We start from the raw sequence: 12,220 nt of genomic DNA on the forward strand, positions 1-12,220 counted from the left end.
GATGGGCCGAGCCATCTCAAAACCCATAACGGGTCGGGCTAGACTTTTTTTAATGAGCCGGGCGGGCCCTCATTAACCCACGAGCCCCCAGGCCAAATGTTGAGGACTAAAATCACCATGCTAAAATCCAAATGTTACTGTTATAATAAAATAATAGAGTAATTAGACATTCATTTGTCACAGTGATTGGATTCATTTGTCACTTTTATAATAAAATGTTACTGTTAGTGGCCCTCCTACCATGTTAAAATCCAAGTGTTTTGACATCTTTGCATTGAGCTCAGTGATCGGTTAACAAAGTCCTGTTTCGTCGTCTGTTCTATCAAATTCATATAATGTAATCACCAAGCGTTTGATCAAACACTCGAACACCGCCCATTCTCTCTCTCTCTCTCTCTCTCTCTCTCTCTCTCTCTCTCTCTCATCCACCATGGCAATGTTGTCGTGGTTCTCTCGCATACGCTGTTCCTCAAAGTGCTTCTTCAACTCCTTGGCTCTACGAACCTCAGTGTCCCGCAAGCTTGTCAGAACTCAGACAACCACAAACTCTGAGAGCACAAGAAACCCATTTCTATTCTGGTCGCGCTCGCTGCTTCCAATCGCTCTCGCAGTATCAGCTGGATCACTTGCCCTCCATCCCCAATCAGACCCATCACTCTGTGAAGCTCCCAGTGTCAATTCTCGGTAACTTTCTTTCATTTCAATCACGTTTGTGTTATTTTGTTTAAATAGTTATTTAAAGACTCTGTCTTTGGTCCAATAGCGCCGAGGTAGTGGTTAAAGGCTCGCACAAGGAAGTCCCACGAGAGCTTATTGATGAATTGAAGGCTATTTGTCAAGTATTGCATTTACCCAATTTGGCAATCTGTTCAATTCATTGTTTTCTTTCTTCAGTTTGAAAATCCCTGCTGTTTTTTCAGATGGGTTTATGATATTATTGATAATGATATCTGGTTGTGTAGGATAATATGACACTGGATTATGAGGAGAGGTATAACCATGGAAAACCACAAAACAGCTTTCACAAAGCAGTTAATATTCCTGACGTGGTTGTTTTCCCCAGGTGAGAGTCATGCTTCACCTCCACTTCAATGCCATAAAGATTTTCCTTTATGCTTCTTTTGTTTTCCCTTGGTGGTTCTGTCAACTTAAGATTGAAGACTCTTCAACATGTGATGATAGTTTTCACAGGAAAATATGCCGTCTAAATATTATTATGTATGTAATTCCAATCTTCACCACAGATGATTCATAATTTTCAGGTCTGAAGAGCAAGTTTCTAAGATAGTCAATTCATGTGACAAGCATAAGGTCTGAAATTCTCCTTCCTTCATAAATTTAATGATTTTCTACCCTCTTTGTTTTCTTTTAATCCGTGTTACTTGTTATGCTTTTGAATGTTTAAAATTTCACTTTTCTCTTGGGATTGTGAACCCAATAATGTAGTGAATATATTTCTCACATGAACTTTGTGATTGAAAACAATACGTGAAGAAGCACACATCTGATCTTGTGTATTTTGCTTTCTAATTTCACTGGTGTTGGACAATTAAATTTACATTACAAGTACTAACTGCTTTTGCTTTTATATGTAAATCAGGTTCCCATTGTACCATATGGTGGAGCCACATCAATTGAGGGTCACACCTTGTCTCCCAATGGAGGTGTTTGCATAGACATGTCATTAATGAATGTATGTATATGCACCGAGTGCGATTTAGTATAAAAACTTTTATTTTTCACAATTAAAATATTCTTCACCTGCCAATTCATCTACTGTCAGTCCTGATTTTTCGCAATAAGTAAAGCTCATGATAGTAACTGCCTTTTGTAACTTGAGGTTCAGTATGCAACTAGCAAGATTGTAAAATGATTAACTTTTAGATCTCTCAACTTGTTGCTTCAGTGCATGATCCTAATAAAGTTCCAAGTTTTCTTCAGTTTTGAACATATGCAGATCTGGAATCAATACTGTCTGTGTAACATACATCACATATTTCCTTCTAATATTGGGATTAGCAGCAAAGTTTATAGACTAGATTAAATTATGAATGTGTCTAATTCATATCCCTCTGCTTGCAATTTTCTTTTCTGTGTCTAATTCACATTCCCCAAATTTTTCAAATTTTAGCGTGTTAAAGCATTACATGTTGAGGACATGGATGTGGTTGTTGAGCCTGGGGTTGGATGGATGGAGCTTAATGAATACCTGGAGCCTTATGGTCTATTCTTTCCCCTGGATCCAGGTTAGTTTGTTTTTTCTTTTTGGGTAATGGCTATTGTTCATATCAAATACTGTAATCTATCCATGGGATGTATTAATTGTTTTTCAATTTTATTTGATACACTGTTTGAAGAATATATTTTTTTTCCTTTTTAAATGCATGCTAGTGGTGCATTATGTATAAAACATGGCATCAGAAGCTGTATGAATGCAATGCATGTGTCAAAGCATTATCTGGTTCTTAGTGCATGTACTTGGAGGTTGTTATCTATATGAATTGGTTATATACACAGTTTCAATTTGCTTTAAATGAGTAACCTGCTCATACTCATATGTTGACCCTAGTACCTTCTCTTTCTAAGGCCAAGTTGGAACCAAACCACGAAGGTCAAATAATTACAAATTTACAATATAGTTGTGTTTACTTGACATTTGAGCTAACCAAAAAACCTTACCTGGAACGTTGTTTTGTTTCCATCATCAAGGTATGTGTTATCATCAGTTTCCTCATTAATGTTTAATATGCATTTTCAATGGGCTTGAAAGCTTTTGTTTAAAAGTGCTACTTTTTGGTGTTTCCGCATGGCCATTTGAGTTATATGCATGAAATTTGAGGAGAAACTCCTTAAGTTACTATAATTCTATGTCTTAGCTTTTGAACATCATTTTCACTTGAATGTGGTGAGAGTAACTAAGTACCATACTATGTTTTTATGTTTTTTTATAGGTAAAGATAATGTTTTGATGTATTTCATTCCTCCATAAGGTGTCCTTTTTCTTTCTCTTAAGTAAATGTGCTATTTCCATTTTTATGTATTTCATCATTGTTGACTAGCAGGGCCTGGTGCAACAATTGGAGGAATGTGTGCTACACGTTGCTCTGGATCCCTAGCTGTTAGGTAGTTATTCTGCTCTTTTAGCTTTTAATTTTGTGATCGACTCAATATCCTTTGACTCATTACATGTGAGATTGCTTTCTGATTGTTTACTGGTGTAATTAAACTTAATTGAATAAATGCATTTTAACTTTTTCAGTGCTAATATACAAGGCCCTTGACTGAGCTTTAACCTTTTATATAAAGAAACTCTTTAAATTAGCACCTAATTCAGTGTCTTATGGAAGTTATTGGTTTAAGCTCAGATGATGCTGCCCTAGCTCTACCTGTTATTGTTGATACGTGTCATGTGATATCCTTTATCATTACTTAGGCATAAATACGTGTTTTACAAGGAACTCATAATAACATCAATGAGATCTGGTAAATTTTGAAGATGAATGGTAGATTTTGTCACATGTCTCCTCCTAACATTAGCCGCCCTGCTGTCCACTTTCTTTAGGACCTCTTTTACGTGCCCTGGGTCTCTCTCTCTCTCTCTAACTTAACGTTCAAGCTACTCATTCTGTGGTAGTAATATTTCTTTTCTTTAATCTTATGTTTGGGGTCTTAGCACGTAAATTTTAGCTTCTTTGGTCTGGTTTACTATTCCTTTTAATGATTTTGTTTTTAGAATGTAGGTATGGAACCATGCGTGATAATGTCATCAGTCTCAAGGTTTGATTATTTTTACTAATGCTTGAAACACTTTTTATTTTTGAGAAGAAACAAATAGAAAAATTAAAAGAGTACAAGAAAGTGAACAAGGAGTCCGCCAACAAACAAAATAAAGCTTCCTTACAATAAAGAAACTAACCAAAAGCTTCCTTACAATCTAGCATAAATAAGAGAGTGAAGAATCCCAAACGAAAATATAACAGAGGAGTTATCCAATAGATGCCTTCCAGTATAGCAGAATAGAAGAGAGCGAAAGGTCCCTGAACTCTGATGAAGCAGAAGCCCAAAGTGAAGAAAAAAATCTCACCCTCTCCCAAAGCTCTTCTATCCCATCCCTTATTACAGTGAAAAATCCTTCTATTCCTCTCCATCCATACTACCCACAAAAGAGCCATCCTGCAGCAACCCAACCACACTTTAGCCTTCTTTCCTTTACGAAAAGTAGCAATATTTTCACAAAGCAGTGAATAACACCCTTCTGGAATCACCTAGCCTCCTTGAATAATAAATACCACAACATTAACAATGAACAAACAGATGATCAGGATTTTCTCCTTTCATTAAAGCTTCTGGACAATGAACAAACGGCTTGGATCACTTGTGTTATTCTGTTTTCTTATGTTGTTTATCTTCCAGGTAGTTCTTGCAAATGGAGATGTTGTGAAGACTGCATCTCGTGCTCGAAAGAGTGCTGCAGGGTTCGTTTTAAGTTTTTTAAAAATAGAGATGTGGTTTATCTTCTAGGAGATTCTTGGAAACTCAGTCACGTTGTGAGCCTTATAAAATATGCATGTCATAGGTATGATTTAACCCGCCTGGTGATTGGTAGTGAAGGAACTCTTGGTGTAATAACAGAAGTCACTTTACGGCTTCAAAAAATTCCACAATATTCAGTGGTATGCTGATAGGTCTTCTATTATATCTAAAAACTTCATTTTTCTTAAAAAAAATGTGACCTCTCTTTGGACGTCTCCTATGATATTCATTAATATTATGATTTCTCCCTTCCACAAGAAATTTTTATCTCAGTTGATTAATTCTTGCAGTTACATTATCCTCACTTACAATTATGTTTAAAGGTACTTTTATATAGCATTCCATTATTAATTGTGACAGAAATTTGCAGGTTGCTGTGTGTAATTTTCCTACAGTTAAGGATGCAGCAGATGTTGCTATTGCTACTATGCTGTCTGGAATACAGGTAGAGCTTTAGCTGCTAACATATATGCATTAACGTTTTAAATTCTTCATAGATTTCCTCTTCATAATCATTAGGTGTCAAGGGTTGAACTACTGGATGAGGTTCAAGTGAGGGCCATCAACATTGCTAATGGGAAGAGTTTTCCTGAAACTCCGACTTTAATGTTCGAATTTATAGGCACAGGTGAAATAGGGTCTCTTCTTTTCTGTCTTGGCTGTCATGTACTGTTTTTATTTATTTTTGGCTAAATATATTTCTAAAAGGAGAACATTTCTACAATCGAGCTAACTGCACCCGATGTCAAAAAACTATTTCGTTTTTCCCTCTCTCGATATATGACGAAGTCATGAAATTTACAAATGATTTGACACACAGGGAACATTAAGGTGGAATCTGGCAGTTCATGCTCTAGTTTCTAACTGACTTAATCCTATTATATAGGCATTGAAAAATGCAGTTGATTATCTTAGTAGGTAAAGGTCTGTAATTGCCTCTTGGATCAACTGCTGATTCTTTAATTGGCCCTGGCTGTACCTGTTTCCTGGAGAAAAAAATATGGGGAAAGAAAAAGAAAAATGAGGGAAACAAGAGAGAATATTCATGTCCAAGTGGATGCCAAATTCCTATGATCAATTGCACTGGAAGAGCTAGATTAGTATGCCAGCAAGGAACCAAGAAATAGTATTTTCATTATGACCACAGGCTTTATTTTGTTGAACCCCTGCCCCTCTTCCCATCAAGTCAACATTGACATTTCATTTTACAGAAAAAGTTATTAAGATGCCTTCTCTACTTCTTGTGATTCGCGATTTATTTTCTTTATGTTTTTCAGAGGCATATTCCCGTGAACAAACCCTTATAGTTAAGAAGATTGCTTCTGAACACAATGGGTCAGACTTTGTTTTTGCCGAAGATCCTGAAACTAAAAAGGAACTTTGGAAGGTATTCAATACTTGATTGGTGTACAACAAGTAAATGGAATTCTTTTCTTGTGTCAGTTGTGGGTTTGTGGTTGGTAAATCTCTCTTTGTATGTGTTGAAGAATATAAGTACCACATCGGAAACTTGACTAAATAAAATACCATATATAATGAATGGTTCCACTACTAGTATCACCAAGGCCTTTTGTGATAAAACCCACACCTACTGAGCTTTGTAGGCAGTTAACTTGGGGACAATATCTGTGTTGTTAGTAGTGGGCCGCTGGTCTGTCTCTCTGAATTTAACATGGTATTAGAGCGGGTTGATTGACTGGTCTTGAATTGGGCCTTTACGCTTACCCAATATGTGGTGTTCACATGTTGGGCTTGAATGTTTACCCCTACTCCTCACCCAATACGTGGTGTTCACATGTTGGGCTTAAATGATTGACTCCGATGTGGACTTGGCTCCACGCGTAGCCCACTATGTGATGGTCTCACGTGAGGTGGCGTGTTGAAGAATACAAGCCCCACATCGGAAACTTGACTAAATAAAGTACAATATATAATGAATGGTTCCACTACTAATATCACCGAGGCGTTATGTGTGCTCTTTATTTATGGAACTTACAATTTCTTTTGTTTGAATACAATTTCTTTTGTTTGAACCATACTCAACAAAAAAAATCACACTTGATTTTATTACTTTATCACTTATTGGCTTTCAAAATTGGGGCAAGTGCAAATAAAAAATTAAGTATTTTGTCATATGCCGCGCTTTGGCTTGTAGATTCTTGTCCTCGCTATTTGATATTTCACTGAATAAAATATGTGGCTGCATATTCATTTCTATTGAAAGAATTATGTTTCTGGGTGCACCTATTGTCCAAATTTACAGGTTAATTGCAGCTTGATTTCAAATTGTTTTGATATTATATTTCTGACGTAGATAGTTGAGTTCTTTGATAGATCCAGCTAGTCCTTGTTGTCTTACTCTATATTTAAATCTTTTGTTACATGCAGATGAGGAAGGAGGCACTTTGGGCATGCTTTGCAATGGAGCCTAATTTCGAGGCAATGATTTCGGTCAGTTAATATCAGTATATTTGAATTATAGTTCTGGACTTTTATGTGCATTTGTTTATCTCTGCATATAAAGTTGCCAAACATTTTAAATGAGTTCGAACATTGCTATCAGAATATGCTACTGAGAGCAATCAGTGAATCCTACATGTGCTTATGCTTGACATGGCGTATATTCCTATGCTTTTTCTTTTTCTTTTTAACTTTGGTGGGGGGAGAGATGGGGTGACCACTAGGATGTTTTCCTCTTGTTCTATTAATTTAATTCGTTGCTTTGTACATGTTTTATATGCTGCCATTTCTCTAAAAGCATTTTTCCTTGTTGGCTCAGTAAGAGCATAGTAGAGAAGAAAAGAATGTATTGCGTGTGAAAGGGGAAGGATTCTTAAGAATCTCGCTTTGTTTTCTTTTCTTACCTTTCATCCTTTCAGGCAATCTGGTGGATCTTTTGAAAATTAACTTAAGTTTTTCATTACAAGTTCCTAAAGTTTCAACGGTTTCCTATGCTTCCTAATTCTCTTGAGTTGCATACATGGAATTATATTAAATACAAAGAAATAGTTTATGGGTTGTTAAACTCACATTTTTGGTTTCCTTCGATTCTCAAAGGTGCTTTTTTTATTTATGTTTTACTTTTCACTATGTGCAGGACGTATGTGTTCCTCTATCATGCCTTGCAGAATTGATATCAAGGTCCAAACAAGAGCTGGATGCATCAGAACTGATTTGGTAATGTAAAGTCAAATGACTGTATTCCCATATTATTCAGGAGAGAAGTTATGATGAAATATATTGTTGTTCACCGATAGCCTGGACGATTATATGGACTAACTGTTGTAGTGCCTTTTTTTTTTTTTTTTTCTCCCTAACAACAGCACAGTTATTGCTCATGCTGGTGATGGGAACTTCCACACAGTGATTCTTTTTGACCCTAACAATGAAGAACATCGACAAGAAGCACAGAGACTAAACCATTTTATGGTCCATACTGCCTTGTCAATGGAAGGTACGAACTATTCTGGGGCCCAATTTAGAATTTTCCTATTCTCCAAGTCAATGAATTATTGAGGGGCTATGGAAAGTGGCTATTATTAAAAATATCTTTTTCGGATTCTCTTTCTTGGTATCTATACATGTTAATTTTGTTAATCTATTATATCTACGTGTAGTCGCCAATAGTTGATGTTATCCCAAGTCAGTTAATTCTTTTAGGTTTTCCACTGGCCAAATATTATTAAACCACAATGGTTGACTAATTATGGTGCTAAAAGTTGGTATTTGACAACTGAGCAGGAACATGTACGGGTGAACATGGCGTTGGTACAGGAAAAATTAAGGTACTTAATTTATCTGTGGACTTGCTAGCGATTTAATGTAAAATAGGTATGGTCATATGCTTTGGAATGTGGAATCCAGCCATTAGTATATTAGTCAGATGAATATTATGCTTTGGAACTGCCGTTTCTGGCTAATGTCCCAGGCATACATTGAAAGGGATAGTTGGTATAGAGCAAAAATTATAAATAAACTTGATGGTTGGGACCATTACAATAATGGACTTAGCTTGAAGACTGGGTATATTCTTTATTCTAAACCGATTCTCTTTTTCGCTTTCAGTATCTGGAACAAGAATTGGGGATGGAGGCTTTGAAGACAATGAAAAGAATAAAAGCAGCATTAGATCCGAACAATACTATGAATCCAGGAAAGCTTATCCCTTCTCATGTTTGTTTTTAAGTGCTTACTCTCTTTATGCATGGATATGCATGTGTGCACTCCTATGTCTACCATTACCCGTCCAGTCGCTGTCGGAATAGAGAAATGAAGCGGATATGGTTTCATATAGTTCTCTGAAGTACTTGTAATCTTAATTGGTCTCCCAGGCCCCCCTTATCTCTTATAAGAGGGAATACATAGAAGGGGTTAAGGTGAAAACCTGTCTGCTAGCTATAGATTAAATATTTTCGTTTGTAACTGGATCATATTAAGCTTCATTTTAGTTGAATATTATACATTTCTGTTAGTATCTTATGACTGGAGTCTAGTTCAAAAATAAATGTGAACCAAATTAGTTAGAGTTAAATTTAAACACAAAACAAGCCCCTCCTCTTTATGCTGGTAGAAATGAACAAACTTATGTTGGCTTTGATATGGCAGGCTTAATGTTCCTTTATTCTTTAAGAATTTTAAGAGCTTTGTCAACTTCTATTCCTTGTTCCCATTTACTCCTTTCTCTAATGTTTTTCCATTAGATTACTTACCCCATTCATGGGAAAGCAAATAATTTCCCATTCCCAAATCCATTTTCCCATGAACCAAATGCAACCTAAGGGTCTAAACTTATGGCTTCCCTTTAGTTATAGTCAATCTCAAGACTTTTCAATAGATTAGAAGTAGTAGACGGTGATTGAAGTTAAAATAAAAGGAAGAAAAATATTGTAATTCATATGATTATGTGAAAGAGAGGTCAAGTGGCTCTTGTTGGCCCAATGGGGTGGATGTTGCATGGCTCGAGGCATTATTGGATAGGCTTTAGGGTAGGTCGTGAATTTCTATGACTCAATGCATTTGCCGGGAGACTTGGATAGAAGTCAATGATCATATTTGGAATCTGACAAAACAAGAATGTGACAAAATAGAACAATGATAAGATACGCATGGATTTGAATAAAGTGTTTTGTTTTTTTCTTTAAAAAAGTTTAAGATCCTCAGTATTATTACTGATCACCAAGAAGGCAATTGATCCTTAAATTGGAACCAACCAATAATTGATAGAATCTAGCTTCTAGAGGAGGAGGCCTTAGGTATGAACAACACCACCACCACCATACTATGTTATACCAAAAACTTGCCATTAGGAAAAAAAACTTTGGGTATTGCTGGTATTGTGGTGTAGCATATTATCATATAGTTGTTAGGTTTATCTCTTCTAGCACGGTTTGAACTTTCAACCGATCTTCTAGCATGGTTCGAATTTTCAACCGATCTTCTGGCATTGAGAAGAGAAATACCACTAGATTAAGAGTTAAATGGCACTTTACACTTCTCGGTAAGTCCTGTGCTCTCTCTTGACCTTTTCTCTTTACTTTCATCCCCTACTTGTACAACAGAGAGTTGTAAGATGGAGCAGTAAACATCATTTTCTTCTCCCATTTTCTATTTTAATCATTGCTTGTGTTGGCATGTGGTGGCTGACCTTCCAAGCAAAAGAAGAAAAAAAATGTGGTCGACCCATAGATAATTTTGGCAATAAGTATTATGATGGAAACAATACAACAAATGCAGGACCGCTCTCCTGCGAATTTGAGGTACGGAGTTCGACTTTTAACAATGGCAACCTTACAACAATCACTATCACGCCAGCTTCCACCAACTTGGATTGTGGAGGGCACTCTCAACTCTAAGCTGGATTTTGGATCTTTTGCCTAGGGTTATTTGAAGCATGCACACACAGTACTCATGTTGTGCACATTAGTGCCTATGTAAAGGAGTTGACAGTGACACCCATAAGGACAAGGGCGGAACCAAAAAATTTCCCCCGGTATACGTGTCTGGCTTCTATCGTGAGAGATGTTGGAGTAGGATCGGCTAATTATTGTTGAGTGAGGTGATTAAGGTATCATAATCATTAACGTTGTAGTCCCTGTACTGTTGTAAACACATCATTTTGGTCTCTGTCCTTCAAATTCGATTAATGTCATTCTCATCTTCTTATATATCCTGCACATCAATGTCATCCTTAACGTCAATTCCATTCATTTCTCCGTCCAAATTGAGGGCAATATCATCGAAACACACCAACTCATGATGGAAATATTGTCAAAATACCACACACCTCCCCTTCTCTTTCTCTCTCATTGATCTCCCTGAGGTGGTGGGGCTATGTGTGGGTTGGCTGGGGTGCACTGTGGTTGGGATGGGGTTGATTGATGGGTTGTTTAGGGGTTGAGTCGCATGGGAAGGGGTGGGGTGAGGGCGCGGATGGGGGTGGGTGGGGAGAGAGAGAGAGAGAGAGAGGTGGTTGATGGTGGTGGCTTGATGGGCTAGGTAGGGTGGCTGTGATTAGGGGGCTGCTGGTTTTTATTTTTCTTCCAAGTTTTTTTTTTCTTAATTGAATATTTCAAAATTAATTGACAGAAGTTAGAAATTTGACAATATTACCTTTAATTATTAAAAAAAAAAAAAAATTTGGACGCATTTGACACTACATAACATTGATGTGTGAGACAAGGACGAGGATGACATTGATTGAATTTAAAAAATGATGCGTTCGGAAGAATACATAGCCTATTCGTGATAGATAAAAAAAACACCTTAAATGAAAGTCACATAAAAGAATAATATAACCATAAAATTGTAAGTCGATAGTGAGAGTGATTATGAGAGTTGTCTATCCGAGCCAAGTGTGAATGCTCAACCATGACTTAAACGAGCAACTACACTTGTGTCTAGACCTGAAAATGGCTGAGGTCGAGCTTCTCCTAGTGCTTCGGCTTTGATTCTGACTAATCTATGGCCACCACCACCATCACCACCATCACCACCGTCAACACCACCACCACCACCATCATCATCATCATCATCATCATCACATGCCACACCATGATGTGCACATACATGCAATAATTTCCAATTATATATCACTTATTTTGCCATCACAAATGGTTTAACCTGCAATTGTTTTAGCAACTTGCATGGCTTGCGGTCAAGGCAATGCGTAATATTTTTTTACTTGTTGAGGGAAGACCAAACCCTATTTGACATTAGTAAATGGTTTCATTTGATTATAACATTAGTTCACGTGGGCTGTGGCAATAGTGATTTGCAATTTTAAATTTGGCTTAAATTAACTTTTACGTTAAAGCTCAGGGTCCCTCTATTTTGGTTAATTTGGATTTTCCTATAAAGTATTGGTATCTCTTGGTGTCTATTATGTCGATGAAGGCTGAAGAGTACTATACTTGTTTTATTCATGATAGGGTGAAATCTCACCAAATCTTACACTGGAATATATAATAGATTTGTAGTGTATATTGTTAGTGGGAGTCGGGACTATATGTCGACTGAGGGTGATTTGAAGTTTAAAATGTTTTATTTGGTTCAATTTTAATCTATATTCAAGTAGATAAAAACTTTCATATTTTCATATGAGGTTCACATTCAACCGGATAATTCAAAGAGAGTCATAACGCCATACTCGTGGCTTTTGGGTTGGGGGAGAGGGAAGAGAGGGGAGGTC

General features: G+C 36.8%; 1 protein-coding gene across 1 annotated transcript; it reads left to right on the forward strand.

Annotated features, from left to right (window-relative positions):
* Positions 1–282: 282 nt before the first annotated feature.
* LOC117633781 (D-lactate dehydrogenase [cytochrome], mitochondrial-like) lies at positions 283–9,012 on the forward strand. The gene is made up of 18 exons (XM_034367549.1): positions 283–684; positions 764–839; positions 963–1,063; positions 1,263–1,311; positions 1,601–1,693; positions 2,132–2,246; positions 3,063–3,123; positions 3,741–3,777; positions 4,414–4,475; positions 4,577–4,673; positions 4,904–4,978; positions 5,053–5,161; positions 5,811–5,920; positions 6,922–6,984; positions 7,631–7,710; positions 7,857–7,987; positions 8,275–8,318; positions 8,599–9,012. The coding sequence occupies exons 1-18, from the start codon at positions 431–433 to the stop codon at positions 8,716–8,718; spliced, it is 1,677 nt and encodes a 558-aa protein (XP_034223440.1). The 5' UTR covers positions 283–430; the 3' UTR covers positions 8,719–9,012.
* Positions 9,013–12,220: the final 3,208 nt, after the last annotated feature.

This window comes from Prunus dulcis, chromosome 7, assembly GCF_902201215.1.
Source record: "Prunus dulcis chromosome 7, ALMONDv2, whole genome shotgun sequence".
In the NCBI taxonomy this organism is placed as follows: Eukaryota; Viridiplantae; Streptophyta; class Magnoliopsida; order Rosales; family Rosaceae; genus Prunus; species Prunus dulcis.

What these genes read in the sequence shown, in the direction of transcription:
- LOC117633781 (XM_034367549.1), top strand. Translation starts at nt 431, where the DNA reads ATGGCAATGTTGTCGTGGTTCTCTCGCATACGCTGTTCCTCAAAGTGC. An exon ending in AATTGAAGGCTATTTGTCAA is followed by an intron (nt 840 to 962) that starts GTATTGCATTTA and finishes CTGGTTGTGTAG; the next exon opens with GATAATATGACACTGGATTA. An exon ending in GTTCGAATTTATAGGCACAG is followed by an intron (nt 5,162 to 5,810) that starts GTGAAATAGGGT and finishes TATGTTTTTCAG; the next exon opens with AGGCATATTCCCGTGAACAA.